The sequence below is a fragment of the Poeciliopsis prolifica genome, unplaced genomic scaffold, assembly GCF_027474105.1.
Source record: "Poeciliopsis prolifica strain line A6 unplaced genomic scaffold, Auburn_PproV2 SCAFFOLD051, whole genome shotgun sequence".
In the NCBI taxonomy this organism is placed as follows: domain Eukaryota; kingdom Metazoa; phylum Chordata; class Actinopteri; order Cyprinodontiformes; family Poeciliidae; genus Poeciliopsis; species Poeciliopsis prolifica.
In genome coordinates this window covers 727501-751336 of record NW_026562426.1, presented here as the reverse complement: position 1 = coordinate 751336, position 23836 = coordinate 727501, and the positions used below count along the sequence as shown (strand labels likewise).

At 43.3% G+C, this 23836-nt stretch overlaps 1 protein-coding gene across 1 annotated transcript in view; it reads right to left on the bottom strand.

Moving 5' to 3' along the window:
* znf219 (zinc finger protein 219) overlaps window positions 1-19272 on the bottom strand; it is a 28752-nt gene extending 9480 nt beyond the window's left edge. The window contains exons 1-4 of the mRNA XM_055058463.1: window positions 19158-19272; window positions 3132-3216; window positions 591-2943; window positions 281-427 (exon numbers count right to left, since the gene is read on the bottom strand). Coding sequence (XP_054914438.1) covers window positions 281-427; window positions 591-2940 — 2497 coding nt within the window. The 5' untranslated portion in view covers window positions 2941-2943; window positions 3132-3216; window positions 19158-19272. The remainder of the gene's footprint in view (window positions 1-280; window positions 428-590; window positions 2944-3131; window positions 3217-19157) is intronic.
* Between the last annotated feature and the right edge of the window lie 4564 nt (window positions 19273-23836).

Here is a 23836-nt window from a genome sequence, read left to right as displayed (position 1 = left end):
CCCGGCATGGATTAATTTTCTCTTCAGAAACTACCGTTAATATGTGCCCGAGCTCTACTGGTGCGCAGGACGAGGGCTCCAGAGGAGCCGCTCACTTGCCTGCAGTAGAGATCTATGATTAGCACTGGCCAGCTCTCTGGAGTCAAGTGTGTGGAAAAATAAAGAGGTAGTTCTGAAAACGAGACAACACTCAAGAAACCTTTCCAGGGACTTCTAGAGGTAAAATAAAAATAAAAAACCCAGAGAAAAGTGGCTTATTAAGCCCACAGCTGCGTCTCACCTGTGTGAACTCTCAGGTGCACTTTGAGATGGTGGGAAGAGCGGAAGGCTTTGCCACAGTAGGGGCAGTCTTTTATCCCTCTGCCACGCACTCGCTCCCTGGTGGGAACAGAGGGCATGGAGGAGACTGCTGTGAAGCCGTTTTCTCCTGCGAGTGGAGAAAAAGGAAAGGAAAATGTTAGCATAACAGTTTTTACTGAAGACATAGGCATTATTTACTACAGTAAAACGATAGGAGAGAAATTTATGCGTCAGGTGTGAACAAGGAAACAGCAGAGTACAAAAAGGAAACAAGAAAACAGATGCGATACCTTTGAAGTTTGAAAGAACGGAGTGAAACCCTGCGACTGCTCCTGCTTGCTGAGATACACTGCTGTTCAGTTTTGATTCCTGTCTTCCGTCTCCCATTTGCTGGGATCCACCACCGTGAAGTTGGGATTCGGGTCTCACATCACCGCCGCCGGATCCTCTTCCCAACCCTGGTCCTCTTCGAGTACCAGCCCCCTCTTCTTCACTGGTGCCACGATTCTGCGGCCTCTGAGCATGGACGCGAGCATGTACAACCACCTGCTGCAGGCTTCGGAACAACTTTCCACAGTCCGGGCATTCCCAAGGCCCTCCGGTTCCTCCCGACTCTCCCCTGGGATCTAGGCCTGATCGGTAGACCCTGATTTGGTCTGCTTCTGTGATCACTGAACTTCGACTTGGGGCTCGCTGACCTTGCTGCTGCCCTCGCTGCTGCCCTCGCTGCTGTGGTCTCTGCTGCTGCTGTTGCTGCTGCTGTTGCTGCTGCTGCTGTGCAACAGCCAGGCTGCGAGCAACCAGCTGCCACCAAGTTGCCTGATCCCCTCCTTCTGAAATAGTTGATGCAGTTTCACTTGTGCCACCTCCTCTGGATGTTCCCCCTCCTCTGGTAGGGTCGACACCTCCACTAATGCCTCCACCACTGTTTCCCATCTCTGCCACCTGAGCTGCTGCTTGAAGTCTTTCCATGCAACTGGCCCCACTGCCATCACTGGGCAAGCCAAGGTATCCCAGGATAGCAGACTTGCTTAAACTCATATCGATCCTACCCCCAGTTTCTCTGTCAGACCTTCCTTGTCCACCTCTGGCTCCGCCTCCTCGATGAGCCATGAGCAGGCTCGAGTACAGGGAGTTCAGGGTGTGCGTACTAGCAGAGCCCTTGGACTGCTGCTCAGCATTCCCGAGAATACCATGGGTTCCCAAACCAGCTTTGAGGCCGAGCTTGTTAAGATGAACTTTCATGTGGTTCTTGAGGAACCAAGGCTCCTTGAAGCCACGTCCACACACCTGGCACTTATGGTCTAAGGAGTCCTTGTGTTTTCGCATGTGTCCCTTCAGAAACCAGGACTGGGTAAATCTCTGGCCACAAGTATCACAGCGAAATGCTGGCACTGAAGCGGATGCAGAGACTCCAGCAGCCGATGAGATCTGAGCGTTACCTGGGGTCGGGGCGGGAGTGTGGGTTGGGGTGGGCACTGGTGTGTCAATGATGGTCCTGCAATTGAAGGCTGTTGTCAAGGGCGGCATCTCTGGGGATGGGTGGCACTCCTGTAAGTGAGATGCCAGACTCTCTTCTTGGCTGGCAGAGAAAGGACAAAGGGTGCATTTGTACGGGTTGTGGAGGATGCGGACGTGACGCGCCAGTTCTGAAGCCGTGCGGAATTTTCCCTTACAGGCATGGCAGCGAAACGTAGGCGCTGTGGCAACAGATGACCCCTCGCCAGTAGAGGAATAAGGGGAGGTCACAGATACAGGGTCTTCAGTCAGGGGTGGGGTCAAGGGTGTGCTGTCATCCAATAAAAAGTTTGGGTTCTGGTCTGGCTTCAGATCATCATCTAGGCCTTTGTCCTCTCCGTTGACATCCTCCTCCTCTGTGAGGTGCTGGATTAGAGTTTTTGGCAGTAAACGCTGATTTGCACGACTTCTATGATTGGAGAGCAAATCTTTGTGATTCTGATGGATTTTGAGATGTTGCTTAAGGGAAGATGAGGGGGGTCTAGTGTGGTACAGCGATGCAGCTCTCCGATCTCGGTCCAAACTATGTGCTCGAGCATGAAGAGACAAGATGCTTTGGAATCGAAACCTCTTCCCACACACGTGACAGGGAAACTTGAGTGCAGGCCCAGGCGAGGTCCCTCCAGCTCCAGGTGTTGCTCTGGTAACAGTTTCCTTCTGGAACAGTTGAAGATCTAGTTCATCACTGCAGTTTCCACCTTGTCCTGAAGAAAGGGCCAACTCAAGGGCACCGTAACCAAGAAAAGGAGCTGACGGTGTGTCTGGAGGGGAGGAATCCAAACCGGGGTTGCATCCCGCATCTTGAGCGCTTCCTCCTGGAAACAAAGCGACTGCCGGGGTCGGAGATGGAGGAATTCCATCTAGCTCTTCTTCGCAGTCTTCTCCGTCGAGATCAAGGCAGTCGTTGTTGTTGACCTCTTGAAGGGGGAAGGGAGAGAGGGGGAAATACGGCGTGGCGTCTGGGCTCTGCGGGGAAGGTTCGGGGCTGGGGATCGGCAGGACAACGGGGCTGTCGGGCAGAGGAGAGGAGGCTTGAGGGCTGTGGTCAAGAGATGGCAGCGTTTGGGGAGACTGTGGCTGCTCACAAGCAAGAGACAACACACACTCTGGTGGAGAATCCATCCTCTATCAATGAAAAGATAAAGACAAGCAGAGTCAGGCAATAATTTAATAAAATAACATCGAACTTATTTTTTTAATCACTAAAATGGTTAACCCCTCTCCAACTGCTTTCAAAACACATTCTGAAAGTGTCTATTCAGCTACGTAAGGTTCTCATACATCCTGTCTAGAAGGGAGGGGTAGAAACTTACTAGCAGTGTGTTTGGTGTTATGCCATTCTTTAGTGTCTCGGCCTAGAGGGGAAACACTTCTGAGGCAGCCTCCTTCTATAATTTCCTGGGGACAACATAAACAAATGAACCTAATCAGTGAACAGGAAGATCCAACACAAATATCTCAATATCGAGCTTTTTAAAAAAAACAAAAAAAAAAAAAACATTTTTGAACCTGAGTTTTTGTTCAGCTCAAAAATCTTGCATTTTAGTAACAACCTAACTAAAGGCCTCATGGTGAATTTGTAAAAGTGCAAGAGGAAATGATTTGCAATACTGAGCATCAAACCGTAGGATTTTTTTTTTACCCCCTTTCTTGTTGAACAGGATTAAAAGCAATTTGCATCGGAGACACTTTGAACACGTTCCATCACCGTTTTCCAACGGCTTTACAACCACGCTTTAACGTATGCGCATAAAAGGAACCCGTCACTTGATCTTCATTTACTCCTCAGCCTGGGTGGGCGCGTGCGCCTCAACGCGTAACAGGTGTGCACCTGTTCGTTTCCTCCTGCATGTGTTCGCGGGATTCTCCCGCATACTGTCAGCACATATGGGACGATTAGCCGGAGCGTGACTGCACACCGGTGTGCATTTATGCGAGTGTGTTTAGAAGTTAAGGGCACACACCGCAGGACACGGAGTGTCCCAAACAGGATGGGCGCGCAATGTTTTGACTTCCCCACACACCCTTCCTGTACACACATACAGTGGCAGCTTTTTTTTTTTTTTTTTTTTTTCCAGCTTAAATCGGGATTCCATACAGAGGGAGCGTGCCTCCGCGGCGACACGACAACATTTCTTGAATCCCCTGCTCGGGTGTGGTTGTACTTTGCTTAGTCATGGCTACTTGCTTAGGTAATTTACAAATGTAAGCGTTTTTTGACTATTGTGTTGCCTGCACTGCGACTGTCACCCCAGTTAACACGTCAGCTAAAATGTAAAGTGTGACATACAGCATATTGAGCCTTTTTTTTCCCCCCTTTTTTTTGGCAGGCTCACTCACTTACTCACATACACACCCCAAATGTTTGGGTTTTTTTTTGGAGTACACAGCAGTTTGACTGGATTTATGCACATTCAGACTGTAAAGGTTTTTTGTTGTTGTTTTCATGCCCATCATTCGGTGCAGTCGAGCAGCGGCGAATGCGCCCACAACAAAACAAAAGGTCATAAATCAATGTGCAAAAACAATAGAACATCTGTGCTCGCAGGTGTGGCAGATATGTTGCTGTTCGCATGGCGGCGGGATCATATATGTGTTTGTAGGACGCGTGTGTGTTTGTGTTTGCGTGTTTGGGTGTGTGTGTGTTTGTGTGTGTGTGTGTGTGTGTGTGCTGCTCAGGCTGGATGACAAAGAGATTCTCATGTAGCCAGTTGACATTTTAGCTCAGCTATGACTCACAGGGATATCACCCCATATCAATCACATGAACACTCACACACAGCCCTTTCTTAATCCACCATTATTGTTCCTCCTCTCCCCATCTTCTTTTCTCCCCACTCTCGTCTGTCTTTTCTTTCTCTCCCTGATTCATACTTCTTCTCCCATCCCCCTCTCATCCTCTCGCACCCTCCCGCCGTCTATTATTCACTAATTTTCTTTCATTCGCTCCCTCTCTCCCCCCTTTTTTTTTTTTCTCTCTCCTGCAGTGTTGCCAGTTGGCAGAGTGCCAGGGAATGCTGATATCAGCTGGTAGATTGGGCCCTGCCAACATGGCGAAGAGCAAGGGAGGGGAAGAAAGCAAAAAAAAAAAAAAAAAAAAAAAACGAGAAAGGAGGCAGACACGGAGAAAGAGAAGAGGCAGACGGAGAGAAATATACAAACAGGGCAGCTTCAGAACAACATTGTCAGAGGCCATGGGAATGAAAATGACTTAATTTGATTGTCAACGTGGTGTTGCAGGGTGGGGTGAAGTTTGGGGAGGGCTGGGGGGGGGCTGAAATGAGGGTGGTTAAAAAAGACAGGCATGTTGGAACAGAGGCTACTAGAGAGTGCCACAATAATATAAAGAGATGTTATGCTCTTGAAAAATAAACAGCAATTATACAGATAAAAATGAGCAGGACAGAAAGTAAAAAAAAAAAGAAAAAAGGAAAGAATGTGTGGCTGTCTCTGCAGTTTTAGCTCTGATGCTATTATCACATGAATATCAGCATCGCGGCGCATTGTTCCGCCGTGACGGCGGCTGTCGCCAACCACCGGTCCCTGTCAAGCCAATGAAGAGAATTTGGATAGATGGAGAGCGGGCGATAAGGTGCAGCAAAGGATGCAGGGAAGAGGGGGAGGGAGAGAGGAGGAGAGGAGAGGAAAGGAGAGGGGAGGGGAGGGCCGGGGCCGGTGGAGGGGCAGAAATCAGATTGGAATCGGGTGGAGCAGAGACAGAAACAACAAAAGGTGCAAATGAACCAAGGAATGTGCAGAGGAACGGGTGGGGAGGGGGGACTAAAGCGCCTCTAGACGTGGTCAAGATGCACATTTATTCACATTATGGGTTCATATAGGAGGCGTTCCCCAAGTGGAGGGTGTAATTCCCCCCCCCAAAAAAAAAAAAATCCAACCAGTCGCTAAGGTAGACAGACAATTACAGGAAAAATCAGATCCCTTTAAAACGTGTTTAATGGTGATTTGAACAGTCGAAGGGAGGCCTGTCATAGTGAGATTTTCCTGGACGATGAATTGTCCCAGAAATTATCGCGATAAATGACGATATTGTCGTTTTGAGACCGTTTTCAATTAAAATAACGACAATGACATAATAATGCTGGAGCGCATTCTCAAAGATTAATTAACCTTAAATTCAGATGGACATGTTACACTAGAAGATGTTTTAAATGCCCAAAATAAATCATCAGAAAGAACAAATAAAATTGATTGTGAAGTCTTCTTCAAAAAAGGAGGAATTTTAATTTATAATGAGATCAGTTGATTTATAGACTTATTGATTATTGCGGCAGGACTGCTCGGGTGATAGCACATGTTGAAAGTATTCACACTTTATTTCATTTTATTTATTCACATTAAGGTGACGCATATTTTTGAAGTGGAAGGAAAATGAAAAAAAATACTACATGTGATGGAAAATGTATCTATCAACACACACACACACACACACACACACACACACACACCGTACCTTCAGTGAAACATGGTGGTGGCAGCGTCATGGAGGGAAATTAAGATAAATACAGGATAATTATAGAGAAACACAGTGAGCGGCTGCAAAGACATGCAACTGAGCTTCACCTTCCAGCAAATTATATTCAGCATCGCAATAGCAGCAGCAATGAGCTGGATCTTCTCAACACTTTGCTGAGTTACTGGTGCAATTTCAGCTTGAAATCTTTAGAGGCATGCTGGGTAAAATGATCCCCACACCATGATGCTGCCACCGCCATGTGTCAAGAGGGGTTGGTGTGTTTAGGGCAGGGATGCAGGATTAGATTTCCTTCACATAAGTGCCTTTTGTAAAATTTCTGTTTCGGTTGCATAAACCCATTGCCCAGCTTGGATTTCTCCATGACACTTTTCCACGATGGTGTGTTGATAATTGCAAATAGTTCACAACTGGGCTTAATTTTGGGGTATCTGAATGAGGCGAGGCGAACAAAAAACGCACCAAAACTTTTTATTTGACAATTTCGAGCTAGTTTTTGGTCAACCCCAAAACTCCAAAGGAATACACGAACGAAGAGTTGTATTCGTAGAGCAACAGAATGTGAAAAATATCAGGGATGTCCAAAATGAGGCCCCGGGACCATTTGCGACCCTCTGAAAGATTCTGCGCGGCCCACATCTGCCGTGGGCTATTTACTGTGAAGTTTGTGGTTGATCCACAAACATCCAGCAGCCTTTAATCAGAAACAGACTCATTCCACAGAAACAATCAGAACCCTATACCTAACCTTTATGCCTAACATTTTGTTTGCTTCAATAAAATCTTGCCCATTTTGCTTGATATTGAGCAGATAAAGATAAAAATATAGCTAATTTACCACATGGGAAAAAATAAAATAAAATTAGTTCTTGTGGCCCACAAGTGTTTCCTACCGGATGAACATTCTGACACCACTTTCCAAGGTACTGGGCGAGAGGTGGGGATTTCACACTCTTGCAGATCTTTCTCCTCACTGACAAATTCCCAGCATTCATGTGGGAGTGTAATGACACAAGGTAATGACAGCTTAAAAGCGCCGGCGCTGCCGGTTTAAGTGGCGCAGTGATGTTGTCATTACAGTAATTGCAGCGTAACTCTGTGGGCAATGAGGTAACTGATGACCCCTACCCATCGCCGCCACCTTCGCCACCGCCCCTGTTCTAAAAAGGCAGCGCGCGTTTGCATGGTTTAAATAGCGATAACCACTCTTGACTTGAAAGTTGCGCGCGAAGACGAGGAGGTTGCTGAGTCATACATCACATCCCTGGTAAATAGTTGCCAAAAGGAGCGAGAGGGCAATATGTTCTGACAAGTTTATTTCGGGGAGGTTTTGATGACACTGTCTAAATACCAACAGTATTATAGAGAAGGCGGCAAGCGCGGGTTTGTACATGTCAGCAGGCTTCGCATTGTGAATGTAAATATCAGGGTGTGAGAGCATTTCACTTTTCTTTTCTTTCCTCTTTTTTTTTTTTTTTTTTGACAGTGCGTGTGGGCAGTAGTGCAAAATCAGCTCAGCTTTCCTTTAACGTGTGTCATTTTCAGAGGGCTTGGGTAATGTTACCCATCGTTTACAGCCAAATAACGGTTGATGCGATTGTCTCTGTGACCTCCCGTTGTTTTAATGTAAAGTAGTGATTGGTAAAAAGCACAAACAGGCCTGAGCATGGAGATTGCACCAGGTGGTGTCAAACTGTGCGTGAATTCAAACAGATTTCCTTTGGCTTTGTTTTGTTTTTTTCTTTCTCCCAGTTTAAAATGCCTCAGATCAGACACATGATTTTAATATTGAGCAAAGGTAACTGGAGTGGATACAGAGCAGATTTCAAATGATTGCCAATCAGCTGAAGAAAGGGTAAATCTGGCCGTATGCTAACGTCATTTTCTTCACTGCATCTCAAATTGACAGCAAATAACAATTTTTCTTTCTTTCTTTTGTTTTTTTGGAAAGACATGTTCCATTTCACCTGTATGCTTTAAAAAAAAAACCTGAAATATATCCTTTTTTGGGGAGGGATTGTTGCAGCCTAAAATTACTGATTTTGTGGCACGTTTTTTAAAAAAGTTGCAGTCAAAGTTGCAAAGATTCATAACATAACATGGTCTTGCAATGGTTATGTGGAAAAGTTTCACACAGCCTTTCCAAAACAAACAAGATTTCATCATAGCTAATATTCAAAGTGGATGTAGCATTTTCAAGAACCTTCTTGAAATGGAACCCTTAACCCTGATAAAATCATGTCCTGAAGAGTTGTCAAAAGCGAAAGAATTTACCGTCAAACTGTAAACACAGTAGAAGTGAATACTTCAGAAAAGACTTAAGATGGTTTCTGCAAAAAGAGAGAAAAAAAAGCCAAATACTGCAAGTTTTGCTTTCAAGAAGAGGACAGCATATCGATCCGAAATATCAATATCAATATCAAGTGAGTATTAGTATTATATGGATACTTTAGTTTTGTATTTCCTTATGATTTCTTTTTTTTTTTTTTTTGCTGTGTAGTTTCTCCACTCAAAAAATATTTTGTTTTGATTTGTTGTTGTTTTTTTTTTTTTTGCAGTTTATTTAGGAAAGAACACAAGTTTGTTTTAAGCACTGTTCAAATTCTAAGGTTTCAATATAATTCAAAGAAAAAACCACCAAAATACCTACATGTCATTTCAAAGTTAAATAGTAAAACGTATTGGTATCAGTATTGGTAATTCTGGTCGTGTATTTATTTGGTAGTTTCAAGAGACATCATGAAACAGGAAGTTAAATTAGAAAGGGGCTGAGCAGATTGGTTAAAGTGACTGGTCAGATTTTCAGAACATTTAAAATGGTTAAAAAAAAACAAGCAAATCCGTCGTGCGAATTTTGTGAACGGTGAGCGAACATGTTGTAATAGTTCCGATTGCAACATTGCAACTTCCTGGTGGTACCGACTAAAGAGATCTCAAAAAGCACCACCTTCAGTCTGTAATTTAATCCGATGGAGAAGCTTGGGGATGACCTGAAACCTCTCCAATGTCACTGAATAAAAAGAATTCCACAGGCAAGAGTGGGTCAACATTCCTCCACCGAGACTCCCGACAGTTATCGCAAACGCCTCAAGGGCAATTGCGACCGCTAAGGTTGTCAAAACCAGTCATTAGGTTTAGGTGGCAATTACTTTTCACACTGTGAGGCGGGTTGGTTTGGATAATACTTTGCCCTTAAGTGAAATTATTAGACTTCTTTTTGTATTTCCTCGGGTGAGAAAGAAATCTGCATGCAGGGGAGAATACTTGTTTCATAGCATTGTATCTTTCTGAGTTCGTCCCTTCAGCTGTATTGTTTGATATCATCTCCTGAGAGGAAAAGTGTATCAGGTAAGGTGTCCTCTGGGGATAACTCTTGGTGTGAGAGAAGGACCACACACACACACCCACCCACACACACACAGAGTACAAAAAGAAAAAGAACCAGAAAGAAGAAAGCACAGGCAGACTGTTCTCTGTGAGGTACCGTACAATCTGGTCCTGTTTCTTTCTGGCGTGGTCACGTGGCGAACTTCCCCACAGACGGCATTCATTTCCTTTATTTCACCTTTCCCTGAACCCCTGGCGCTTCACTTCAACTTTGCCTGGTTCGCACTCTCCCCCTTCTCCCGTTTACCAGAGATAAGGATGCGAGCCTCCCACTGCGTGTCTGGTGTTAACTTCTTACAGATGTCACTGAATGGCTTTCTTCTGGAGAAAATGTGGCTCTTTTAAACATTTTGGTGTGAAAACAAAAGAGAAATTGGCTCAATATTGTCTGTTGGTAGATTGCAGAGAACTGGAATGTTGGTTCCCACTTTCGGAAATATGTCAGAACATTGTTGACCTTCCTTTCTGTTTTTGGCTCTTCAGGCCAAAGTCAGTTCTCTAAGTGAAATCCAGAGGAATCACCAAACAAGCGTCTTGTGTTTTGGTTCGATTCCTCCTTTCTGCCCTTACAACTTAACTCCTCCTTACTCTCCTCTTGACATCCTCTTAAGCTTTCGCTTCCTCTGTTTCTGAATGAATTCCTCCTCCGGCGGGGAACACGAGCTGACACTCACTCGCAGCTCCAGCACACCGTTCTGGGAGCGTCGCGACAGTGCCAGATCTGAGCGAGCGAACTTGAACGTCGGAAACATCACAGCGCCGCAGCAGAAAGGAACAAGACCATGGCTCCGAGTCACACGGGCCACGCTGCGTCTGAACGGCTGAGTGGGAAGTGCCGACTGACTCATCTAATTTGGAATCACAAGACGGGAAACCTTTAGAGAAGGAGAGATTCAAGGAGAAAACTCGGCGTGTCCCCACGGAAGGTTCTTGTGCTTAAGATCCCCTGCTGGGCTCAACATCGGAGAACTAAAGCAAGGGAAGACACGAGAACCTCCGCAGACGAACGCAACATCTACCTGATGATCAATCCTCCCTAATAATAGATCCAAATTCATACAGAATACCGTCAATCAGCCCCAAAACACTTCCAAATTCTTCCCATCTTCCTCTTCAGGGCCTTTGAGCAATGACAGTCCCAAGAATCCCAACCCTACACCATGACCTCCTTGTGGAGTCTGTGTATCACATAAGACACATGAACACGCACAAGAATCCTTACAACAGAAAAAAATAGTGACTGTAGAGTAATAATGAGTTGATTCTTCAACCACTCTGGGGAAATCTACTAAGGCTGTGTTCTCCTTCTAAGTGACACTTTTCTTGAAGCACACTAACGTTACTCTATATATATGTTTTAGATCCTTTGACAGAAAGTTATGTCATAAGTTTATTTTTAAACTGCAATTACATTCTGTTACAAGGCACTTGACACAAATTTTGCACGTTCCAAATATTGCTATGCTCATTTTGGAACATCAGATTTATTTATTTATTTTTTAAATCATTTTCTGATGAATATTTTAGTGATGCACCTACAGCCTATAATTTGTGTCTGGGTAATGATAGAAAACTGAGGTGGGCTCTAACCAGGTAAATCTGTTCATTGCTTCAAAACTGAAAAAAAATTAAAAAAATAAATCCCCAAAATTTAGCATCTGAAAAGGCTTCAGAAAATTCCATGTTCGATTTTCAGCGTTTTACTTTGGATTGAGTAAAAATCAAGAAGGTGAGCGACCATGATCTTGTCATTTTCATTTGAATTTTGTTTGTTGCTGCAAACAACCTTGTGGGGAGTAAGACCACAGCATCTTTGTTAGCAATAAAATATCTCATACATCCGTCTTGCTCTGACTTTAATCGCTTAGCATTTGAAGGCGTGGCCAACGCGGGCTGAACGGCTTCGCTCACTTCCTTCGCTGCCATTGCTAAAACTACAGCACAGAAAATTGAGGTCGACGTTCACAAATCCTTTTTCTGTTTGCTGATCGAGTTAAATGAAATTCGGTCAGAGGAATCGAGCTCAATAGGAGAAATCCCAGGCACAAAATTGAAGGGAGATGATGACAGAGTGGAATTGCTTAGGTAATGACCAGACTAGCAAAACAACTCAACATTGTTTTTATCTTTGTTTTGAAAATAGTAAAACTTTGTTTTACTGTTTTTCTCTTTCTCACACAGTGTGAAATCACACAATTAATGATCACACACAGCAAGAGGGCTATAAAAATATGTGGAATGCCGTTCTTAAAGTTTCAATAACATTTTGGATCTGGCAAAAAATTGTTAGACAGGTTTTAGCTTTCAAAAACCCCAAAGAGAAATCAGCGACACACATCTTTTTCTGCAGCAGTTTTGTTCTTCCTATGATTTGTTCTTCCTATGTTTGATACATTTATCTTTTTGCTAAAAGAATGTATAAGTTGTAGCCCTTATTGTAGGTAGTCCAGGTCAGAAGCCAAAGAAAAACAGAAACTCAAATGGGTGCGTCTGAAAAAATACTTAGGTGACTAACAGTTTAATCTTTTCGTTTTATTATAGCAGTGGTTTGGAGTTTTACAATGTTTCAAAGGTTTAAAGGAACAAGTGTTTTCTGTTAGATCTCTGTGTCATCAACTGAGTTAGGCAAAGAGCCTTTATGTATGAAACAAGTCCAATAAACAACAACTAGGGATGCATCGACGTAAACGTTTGGGCCAATACTGAGAGCCGATAATTACAGATATTGCATATATGACATATATTTCCCCAACCTTTTGACACTGAAAAAATATGCACCATTGACTCTATGCTCCAGTTTAACACACCACACTCCTATCTTGCATCATCACATGCCCATCAACTGATGCTAATGTCCCACATTACCAAAAAGCTACAAATTAGACACCAGTTAGTATGACTGAAAATGTTTAGTTTCCCCGCATGGACAAGCCAGATGCATTCATGAGAAACATTTTGAGGTCATGTAGGACAAAGGTTGATCTACGTAGCCACAATTATGAGAAGCACGCTTGTGGAACTAAAGGTTAGGCTTTTGAACCTAAGAACATTGTATTACCTATCATACACGGTGGAGGGAGCATCCTGCTGGGGGGGCTTCTCCTCACCCCATCAGCTAGATGGCTGAAATGCAGACAGTACGACTTTACAACAGAAACATTTTTTAAAACATTAAGACTGGTTTTGAAAACAGGGCAAGCATGCTTCCAGAATAGCTCTGACCCAAATTCTGACTCACTAAATTTCCATTACAAATGGGCGCGAAACTTGACATCAGCAAAGATGTTTCTTGGACATCTTTGCTGATGTTAGAGAAACACAATTTTGTGATTGCCGTTTCCTTTAAATAAGAATCACAGTTAAAATCGAAGGTGAATAAGTCAGTTCAGGTGAAACGTCATTAAAAATCATGCCATGCCATCGTCTTCCAACTACTTCCTGTGTTTGTCTTTTTTGTGATTTGCGCCAGTGGAAATGTCTAGTTGTGTTTCCACTGCAGTTTTGCTAAATAAATCAATTTCGATATAGACAAAAAAAAAAAAGAAAACAACCATATCCTAGCTCCTACATTTTATTTTTTTAGCAAAAAATTGTTTTTTTAAAAGTATTGTGTTTCTGTTAAATTGCACAACTATGGTCAGTGGAAACACTGCTAGTGTATACTGTTCTACAAAAAAAAAAACTTTGATAAAGATCTGATATGCTATTGGTCATCTCATCGAATATCATTGCATGGATGTATGTAGTATATATTTGACACTGTGCATAAGTTTGACTTAGTGTGGAAAGTAGAATATTGACAGCAAGACTCAGGTCTTGCTTTGGAGAATCATTGCCGTTATATATTTCCGACCCATTCTTGTAAATGAATGGGTCGAAAATACATTTATCTATTAAAAAGCCCAAATTAAAGGCATTAACATACGTGTTGAGTCCTTATAAATTTCTGCACTGAACTGTTCTTTAGAAAAATGTTCAGTCAGCAAAAGCAAACAACGGTACAGGCCTGCTCATTGTCCTACTGGTCAGTACGGAGGAGGAAACAAAAGCAGGAATTGATCTCGAGTCTCCCACATGTCAATGGATATCTGAACAAAACCAGAGACTCTTCTACTTTCTTAGTCAACAGCTTCTGATTGCCAACAATCAATTTTCCCTGCAGTGTTTCTTCTAGACTTTTAAGTTAAAGTTGAAAATCGGTTCTGTAAGTGTTGTAGAAGATGACATTTCATATTAGCTGGAAGTAATTACATAGCTCAGGAGGTAAATGTCCACTAATGCAATGAAGTTGAATGCCCTCAAGCAAGGTATTAAATCCCAAGATGCCCCTAGAGGCAGCCTTCACATATGTTTGTAAAGGAAAACCAATTTGGAAAGCTTAAGTTGTGGTAAAAGATGCCAAGCAGTTCAGTAGATCTGTAAAGTGTTATTCCTTTTGGTAAGCTAATTATTGGCAGGATACATTTTCAGCCAAGAGATGAAAAGTTGTCGTCGTCTCTGACCAGACGTCTGATCAATGGCTGGTAAAAATACAGCGTTTGCCTCAGTTGTCCACAAGCCTTTTTTTCCGCCCCGTTTTAAAATGAAAAAAGCTCTCATGTGTTTCATCTTTTTGCCGTTTTTTTCTGGAGTTGCATTCCACTGCTAGGTCGTCTGAAAAGTAGTCCCCAAACTCAATGCGATCTGCGAAAAGTATCATGCCACATCAGTAAGACCCTAATGCTCTAAATTCGCAGTAATCCCTAGCAGCAGGCAGAACTCTCAACAGTCTCAAAATGTCACAATGCAGTAGATTCTCCCTAACTGAGGGCAAGCAGGTGCCTCTCCCGTGGCGCACTAATGACCCAATTATATCAATCAGAGGCCTTGATTGGTGCTACACTCCTTTCCCTTTTACTCCATCTCTTTCTCCTTCGCATACAATCTTGTTCCCAGGAGCCACCTGGATTGGATGGTGTGTGTAAGCGTATGTGTGTGTGTGTGGCCCCCTCAAGCACAGCGCAGTACTATGCGCACAAAGATAGCAAGTAGGCGGCATTGATGGTGGCGGAGGAGCAGGAGGACACTACTTGAACACAAAAAGCAGATAGGGGTCTGAATGAGCAAAACCCATTAGACCCTTTTTAATGTCGGGCCCGAGTTTAATGTTCATTAGTGCAGCTGGATCCCGACGAGTACCTGCAAAGGGTTTCACATGAAATCATCATCATCTTGTTTCCGAAAAGCAGACTACCTGCGGAGGTAGAGGTGAAGGGGGAAGCCTTCGACTCTTTGTGTGGTATAAGAAGTAAAGAAGAAATTTTAAACGAATCCTCCTACTTTTTCGTTTTCTGCCATGTACGAGTCGAGAAGAATGAGAAGTTTGACTGAAAATCTAATGAAACTGAGCTTTTCAGAGACATCCTAAAAAATTATCTGGAGACCTGGAAGGGCTTGATCGGAGTAGAAGATAAAAATCTGTAATGATTCTGGCTTCTAGTTTTGTTTCCTTGTGTTCAAGTTCAAAAGAGTCCAAACTGTGACTAAAGGCGCCATTTTCCAACTCTTACCTTCTCGGAATGCAACAAATTCACGCTCGAGTTTTCTCTGCTTTATAGAGAAACTCCCAACTCCGATCCTGCTCGATTATTGAACCAGACCACACTTTCAAGAGCACTCTTCAGTGTGGGTAATGTCACTGAATGAAAAACATAAAAGCCGGTTGCGTATTAGTATCAGAGTGGTGTAGTAGAGTCAGAGGAAGCAGAAAGATATAAGAAGCTATTTAAAAGAATACGACTTGTGGAGACTTGTCTGTGGGTTTTTTCAGCCACAGAAAAAACCCTAAAATTGACCAGAAAACAGGAAGACTGGACATTTTGTTTTTTTATCAACTTCAGCTAGATTTGGACATGTTGGACTCCCTTTGGGAGCCTCTTGGTGAAGCTAACCTCATATTGATGGGGATACACACAAAGCTTTAGAAATGTGCGACGCATTAACTGGTCAGATTGCTAATATGTGAAGCTAAACACGGTTTAAAAAGTCAACTTTGTTTTAATTTTTCATTGGTAAATCTTAGTTGTAAAAATGTCTTAATGTATGACCTCTTGTGGCAGGATAGTTAAGAAAAAGCTTGGAATGCTGTTCCTGTGTCTTCTTAAATTATTGTTTGTAAAGAGGAAAATTGGCTCGGAGTCTGTATCCGCGGCTGAAAGCTTTACCAAAGCTGGAGATCAGGAATCTGCTACAAAATACTTTTTTCTTTCTTTCTTTTTTTAATTAACTTTCATTTTTCTGGCCACTGCTTCGTAAGTTATTTTAATTTAAAGACACTACACTACACAGGGGTGTATTTTATTTTATTTTTTCAAATGCACACTGGCCGTAAAACAAAAGGTAATTAAGAAAAAGTGTGGGTATTGTGCGTTTATTGTGTAAATAAACACAAATACTGCTTCATGTTTATTCAGGTTGATGACATCACATGCGACACAAGAGCTGACTTGATTGGCTGGCATTAGTAAAACTTGTGGCAGCCAAGCGATTTTTATGTGGATTCAGAAACATTTGAGCTCTAAGTGGCTTAACCTCCCCTCTTTGACAAAAAAAAAAAAAAACATGATTTGTGTGACCTTCGTTGGACACGTGAGTCTGTTTGGAGATATTTTTAGCCAGACATAGTGGGTGGTCCATCAGGTCTGCAAGAACAAAAAGGGACCTCAAAAGTATGTCAATGCAATGTGATCAAAGGTGCACCGATTGCAGTTTTCTGGCCGGTCACCAGTCTTCAAAAAGGATGACCTGCCGATTTGGATTTTGGCTGATACCATTTTTTTTTTTTGGTGAGAGAATCTAAGTTGGCCACTGAGAGTCTTTGGGTGACTTGTTAACTTATTAACTGTGCCCATGTGGCTTGAACTCGGAGGGCCGGTCTGCCCTCGCTAACGGCGGAGCAATAGGTGGCAGATTTTCAGATATTTGGAGGTAGATAAGATCAGTATTGCCAATCAGGGCCAATTCAGGCAGCGCACCCCTAAAAATGGTTTTCCAAAAACTTAATTTGGTCTCTCCGGGGTGCCCTGATTGTCTCCACAAACCGCTTCTGTATATTTTATTAAACGCAAACGTATCTGACTGCAAAATCGGGCGTAAAAACATGAAAATGAGGAGGAAAAAGAGAAAAACTACAAATAAATACAGTTAAATGAACTTACACTGGGTAAGTTAGATACACTGGGCTGTAGAAACTTATTTTTTTTATGTTATCTCACCGATTGACAACCAACAAAGCAAAACAAACTTAAAAACGGAGCATTAAGTGTTGTTCCACACATAACAAAGCAGGTCAAAACTTAAAATACATTTTACAAAACAAAACAAAAAAAAGCCCTGCTACAGAAAAAAAAGGAAACTTGAACATAAACAAGAGTTTAAGAATTCCCAAAATCTGATTATAGGACAAGCCAGCAATGTCAACCTACTTCCTCTGGACACGCACACGGCTCTTGAGAGTGTGACATTTTGGGTGGATGTATAAAAAAAAATGGGGCATTTCAGGATGCCTAAACATATTCCATCGGCCACAGAAAAGGGCGACGGGAGTGTCTTTTTTTGGTCAGGCCAGATGACACGTCTGCGCCTTATCTCGAGAGGAATTTCCTCCTCGCCCCTGTGATGTGCGTCAATAACGTGCAACCATTTTCAGCACGCTCTTTCCCCCTCTCTGTCCTCCTCCTGCTCCTCCTCCTCTCGCGGCCATCTCAATTAGAGGCACATTAATGAAATAAATAACCATCAACAAACAATGCACTAATAAACACCCCGACTAAAACGAGATTAACCCTGCCCCGTAGATTGTATCCCAGAGAAAAAGAATGCGATTGAAACACCACCGGAGGAGGAGGAGGGGAGTGTAGTTTTGGAGAAGTCGGAGGGGTGGCGTGTGTGTGTGTGAGAGAGTGAGTGAGTGTGTGAGTGAGTGTCATGTCAGCCCATCTATCGCTCTCTCCCCTGCTCCATTTTGTTCCTAAATTTTCTATACAAAAGATTAAGGGAGGGGAGAAAAAGGCGAGCAGCGAAAAGGGAAGGAGGAGGGTACAAAAAAAGAAAAAGTGTCATCATGGATTTCATTTTTAACCCCCTGCCAATCTCAAAACGATATCCGTCCCCCCACCAAAAAAATAAATAAAAAAAACATTTATTTTTAACATCAAAGCTGAAATCTTGTCTTCACATCATTCCAACCTGCACGCAGCACTTTATCCGCTACTTTACGAGGCGATGTTAGGACAGCTAAACGCCTGATAGTAAACACTGTAGTAGTAAAAAAAAAAAAAAAAAAAAAAGGTGAAAGGAATAACGTCGCTCGAGACGCTTTGATTTATTTATTTATTTTGTTGCGCAAAGCTAAAATGAAAGTGACGACGCTTATCTCGCCAACAAGGAGCCACACGACGCCGTTTAACGCGCGTCCAACAAAGACAATTAGTCGGGCTGAACACGTTCACCTTCGACTCAACTTACACAAAATTGGACACACTTTTTTTCCCCCAAAATGTGGCTTTCACCCTCGTCCGAATCCCACCAACTCCGGTCTACTTTCCGACTCGGAACGTCGCCTTGTTTTTATCATTAGAGTTGCCCGAATCACACTCCTCCTGGCAGCGGCAGCAGCAGCAGCTCCCAACTTTAAACTTCCAAGTTGCTTCCGTTCGACACGAATTCCCCCCTTTTTAACACTCCGAGCGACTTTTCCGAGGACTTGCGACCATTTTAAAGTGGCGTTAAAAATCGCCCCGACCCCGCCAAGTCGACCGGTTCAAACTGTTACTCTAATGGGGGGCTTTAAGGCGAAAACAGCGGCTTTCTCTCCCCCCTCAACCCTATTATTTTCTGATTTTTTTTTTTTTTTTTTTTTTACCGTCACGTCACGGACATGAGACGGGAGGCTAAAACGCATGTCGTCCGCGCGCGCGCGCCTACATAACACCCGGTTTTTTTATATATACATACACATATACATACATGACCCAAACTGGAAAGTGTGTCCGGAGAGAGCGAGCGCGCGAGCGCGCTTACATGCATACCATACATACGTGCTTCATGCCAATCACTCCACATGCTAACACACACACGCGCGCGCTCGCGGGCGAATCTCTCGCCTTGTGTGCGCGCGCGCGCGAGAGAGAGCTAACTGCACATGAAAGAAGCGGAGAGACACAAAACATATCAACAACTACCATTATCCCGCTCGCGAGCGAGAAGAGGGGAGAGGAGGAAGAAGAAGAAGAGGAAGAAAAAGGCAACAAGAGTCGCAGTTTAAATTCTCCATTTTTGGAAATGTTTCATCACCGCCGTGTCACGCCACCGAGTGTAAAAGTGCACGCACGGGCTATGTAAACATAGTAGTGGGGAAAAATTGAAGCGGATAAATGAAGATACAGGATATATGTTGAAAGTAAAGACTCAGTGTACTTACGGGAGAGGCGGCGAGGAGATTAATGACACGACACGTCATGATTACGTTTCACTTGAATTAAATACATTACGAGTTGGGAAAAAAATGGAAATCAGGGTTGTATACAAGCATACGCCGTTTCCCCCTCCCTCCCTCCGTTTGGTCACCCTCTCCTCTCTCTCACTCTCTCCTCCTCCTCCTCCTCCTCCTCCTCCATCTCCCTTTCTTTTCTTTCTCCCCTTCTCTTCTTTCTTCTTCTATTCACCCCCTCTTCCCCCCCAATTTATCGTACAGGAGTGAGTGAATAGGGGAGAGCAAAGGAGAAGTGGGAGGGAGAGTGATGTAGGTTGGAAATGTTAATTATAATCTCAGCACGGGCTCCATTTTACAACGCTGTCATCTCTTCACATTTGTATCCTAAATATGGCATCTGGGTTGGAGGGCAGCTGACAGTTTAGACACATTTTTTTTTCTGAAGGGGGTGAAGGAGAAGGAGAAAGTTTCTCACCAATGGAAGTGTTGTAAAAGTGATGGAGGGGATAAGGGAGGAAGGGGTGAGGGTGGTGGGGGGACAAGAGGCAGTTTAAATGCTGTAGTGAACCACCCCGGAAGCACATGGCCAGGGGAAGAAACAAAAGTGAGCATATTTGGGTACCAACATGAGGGGAGAGGACTGCGTGGGTCCTTCGGGAGGAGGCAGCAAGTCCCCCCGGTCAAAAAAATAAAGACAAAATGTGAAGAAGAAAAGAATAGTTTTATTTTTACAGAATATGTTAAATAAGCAAAAAAAAAAAAAAAAAAGAAGAAGAAAAAAGTTGAACTTAAAGAATGAAAACTCCAAGCGCACATTGGGACACAGCCGTCATCCAGCTAACCCTCACCTTCACTGCTGCTCTTGGACGGGAAATAAAACATTACAGGCAAAACTTTATGACCGCTCACAGGCGACGTGAACAGGTCAGGTTATTATTATTTCTTTTTTTTTTTTACATTGTGGCCACTTGTTAGTGGCGAGGAGATTCCGGGCACGTCGGCGAACCTCGCGACCTCGGAGTCGACGCGCTGGAAGCAGGGAAAACAGGGGAAGCGTTAGGATGTGACACATTTGGGTCAGGGCTTGTTCCAGGTCCGCGGCGGCCCATATATGTTTTGTAAGCGTTCCAAAGATTCCGAAAGTTCAGCATAAAATTCTCCAGAGGTGAAATAAAGTAGTAGCGGTGACCCCAATTGAGAGAGAAGGGGGTCATTAAGGCATAGTTTTTCCTCAAAAGATTTGTGTAAAAAATTCAGTTTTGTATATACAATTGGAAAAATTAATTTTATATGTTAAGGAAATGAGCAAGGAACTGGCTCTCATTGCTCTTTGTTGGCTATAAAAAGCCTTGTGCTGTCTGTACAGTAAGATGTCAATTCTACTAAAATAGCTTATTTATTCCAAAGGGAAATGAAATATTGTTGTAACCCACATCATCGGAGTTTCTTCTGTTTTTGGAGGGTGATGCTGTGGGCAGCAAAGTTCTCCAGTAGCAGTCAGTCTTGCAATAAATCCAAAGAGACTGCTGACTGAAGACTGTTGCTATACGACAGTCAAGCTACTCAAAATCTAGGGAGCGGTGATGAAGGCATGACCTGGTGGACACAATCAGTTGTTGGCAAGCACTGCTAATCAGTTGCTTTTGCAGCTTTAAATGCTCATCTGGTTGTGTGGTTAAAAAGCCAGGAAGACAGATGTTGGATGTTTTGGTCCTGCTCTGCCTCCATGAAGTCTTCCCTTTCTCTGGGATTTAGGGTTGTGGTTCAGGTTCTGTTTGAGATGCTAATGAGCTGCTTCCTGTTGTGAAAAACGGTACCTTTGCGGTTATGTTTGTGTGTCATAATGGTCCAAAAGCAATAAGAAAAGTAAAAGGAGAATATTTCCAACTGCACAGCATCCAAAATCAAAAGGAATATTTGACAAAGTATGCTAAAAAAATTGAACAGAAGTCCACAAAAAGAACAAGTACTAATATAACAGAGCAGTCCCTTCATTCTGCCACTATGAGCATTGCAATATTAGAAACTCTGCGTTGACCAGGCCATCTGTCCCAAGTTGTACCCCACCTCTCTCCCATTTTCACAGATAGACACCAACCTGGCAGGACCCTACAGGAAATGGGTGATTACATTCAAAAACATGTTCAAGTCAAGTTTCATGTAAATTATTCTATAGAGGATAAAAATGGTTTTGGTTGTCATGGCTGGACTCAAAAATACTCTTGACAGTATTTGATAGAAATCAATGCTTTTTTTGAATAGAGATTTAGCAAAATTACCCCAAAAGTTAATGCTAATAACGGTAGCGCACTTTCTAGCACTATTGCCTGGTAGCAAGAAGGTAATGGGTTCATTGGCCGACCTAGGGACTTTCTGCATGGAGATAACCTGTCCAAGACGTACCCATCCACCTGTTAAAAGACTAAACATTTTGTTTGTACTTATTTTCATTCTAATATCTTCACAAATAATCAACATAAAATACTTAAAACCAGTCATTGAAGTACTTGTGTAAATGACTGAGCTATTGTTCTTTTAAGAAGAACCTAATCTTCTATGCTAGCTAGCACTTTCTAGTAGTGACGCCACCAGATCGCTTTCCTTTACCAACATAATTTCCTTGCAAACATTAAGTATCCCTCATAAACAGTGTTATGCTGTTTGTTTGGTTTGTATGGCGTTGAGTCACAGTAAGGAGACCATTTCCTTATACAGTTGACGGCAAGCCAACAGCAACACAGTTTCTCGGAGGACGTTATTCGCGTTCATTTCAGTCTTTAGACCCAGAACAGGTTTCTTGTTACGTCTTGAACATTTCAGCCCATGTGGAGGTGAGAAAACTCTCCCAGCTGGATTTATTTATTTTATTTTTTACACAGTTACAATTATGTGGCACAATTGCTACCGGGAGGAGAAGAGATCAAGAAAGAGACACTGAAAGCCTACAACTTTGACTGATGTTGCAAGTTTGGGTTATATCAGATGGACTGTGGGAACCTGCCTGGATGCACATCGCAGATCTGCACACAGTTGCATCTGATGCGGGATGTAGCCATTTGAAGTGTATCGCATTGTGGTTGGCCTTGAACAAAGTTATTTTCACATGCCAGCTCCTCTGCGAGCTCAAAATATTTTTTTCAGAAGGTGTCTGTCCTCAGCTGCATTTGCTCCATTTGCATTGAGCCGAGCTTTTCTCTCACAGCCGTCCGCTGCGTTCGCCGCTCCGAGGCCTGACACCACGCTTGAGTTCAGGGTCGAACGTCAGCCATCGCATAGCCAAACCTTTTTGTGCTGAAGCGTCAGAGTGAGAACAAGAATGTGTTGCCGAAGCAGAAGCTCTGGATAATTCTCACATGTCCCTCCAGTCGACTTGCGTCAACAAAACTTGTTAATGTGGTCAAAAGGTGAAAGTTGAAAAGATGTTTATATGTCATATGCAGGGGTTCCCCAAAGACCATGATTTTTGCATCAATAAATGTTAAAAGTCACAGAAACTCGGAGGTGCATGCGTGAGCAGGCGTAATCATTTCAAAATAATAGCTTGGGAGGCTAACAGGCAGCTGCAGTGATGCTGCGCGCTCCCTTGGCTAACTTCTGTGTCCAGCTAGAGATGCCTGGTCGCCCTTCTGTATTTGTGTTAACATTGGTAACATGTGCTTTCCTGGCTTATTTACATTTAGTTCTGTCCTGCTTATTTTTCTCCTTTGAGCAAACTAATATTAATGCAGCCAAACTCTCAAAAACTTTCACAGGTTTTCTTGGTCTGTCAAAATCATGATGGGAAGGACTTTGCGTTTAGTTTTCTAAAGAGGGCGTAAACCTGGGGTTCCTCTTACCCATGTCAACTGAGAAAATATGTGTTGCTATTTTAGCAATAGGCTACTTAACTCCGATGACCAGAGGGTGATGTTAGAAGTGATTAGCAGCAAGAAGTTTGATTCTTTCTTTGATGTGACTGCAAACTACCTTTCTGCCTGTATCTGACTCCTGAGCCTTTCTAGCGACAAATGGATGCTGTTGAGCCTTCAGGTTTCAGTTGATGTGAAGTGTTAAGCGAAGAGGACGGCATCCGGTTTCCTTTGAATTGAGAAGAGAGGCAACAGTTGTCAATCGGAGGTCTTCGAGAGTCAGGAACGCGTGCGCACCGTCTAAAATGAGCCCGGATCCGCACACGGGCCTGTGGACGCACGAAGACGCGCCGTCCACCACGTTCTGACCTGTGAGGGCAAATGTCAGAGTCTGATGACGCCGTGGAAATGCGATGAACTGAATGTGTGCCAAACATTTGTATCTGAACAAGTTCCTCCGCAGCGACGAGTCGAAACGTTGTGTTATTCGTGATGCTTGTGACCGTTCAAAGTTTCACTAGAGCCAAGATGTTACTTGAACTTAACACAGTCGAGTATTTATAAATCACGTTACGTTTAAAAAACTTCCCTTTTTCTTTTTTCTGACTTCACAATAAGGGGCCCAAACATAGACACAAAGACGTCATGCTAATTTCTGACACGCGCCTCACCAAACAAGAGTCTGGTGAGTCGTTAGCAGCTAAGCAGCCTTTTACGAGAGGGATCATGTTCTTGAGACATTTTGTGGCCTTTTACGAGATCTGCTTCCCCTCCTGCTAAACGCTGACAATCACAGCAACTGCAAACCTGCAGCACTCA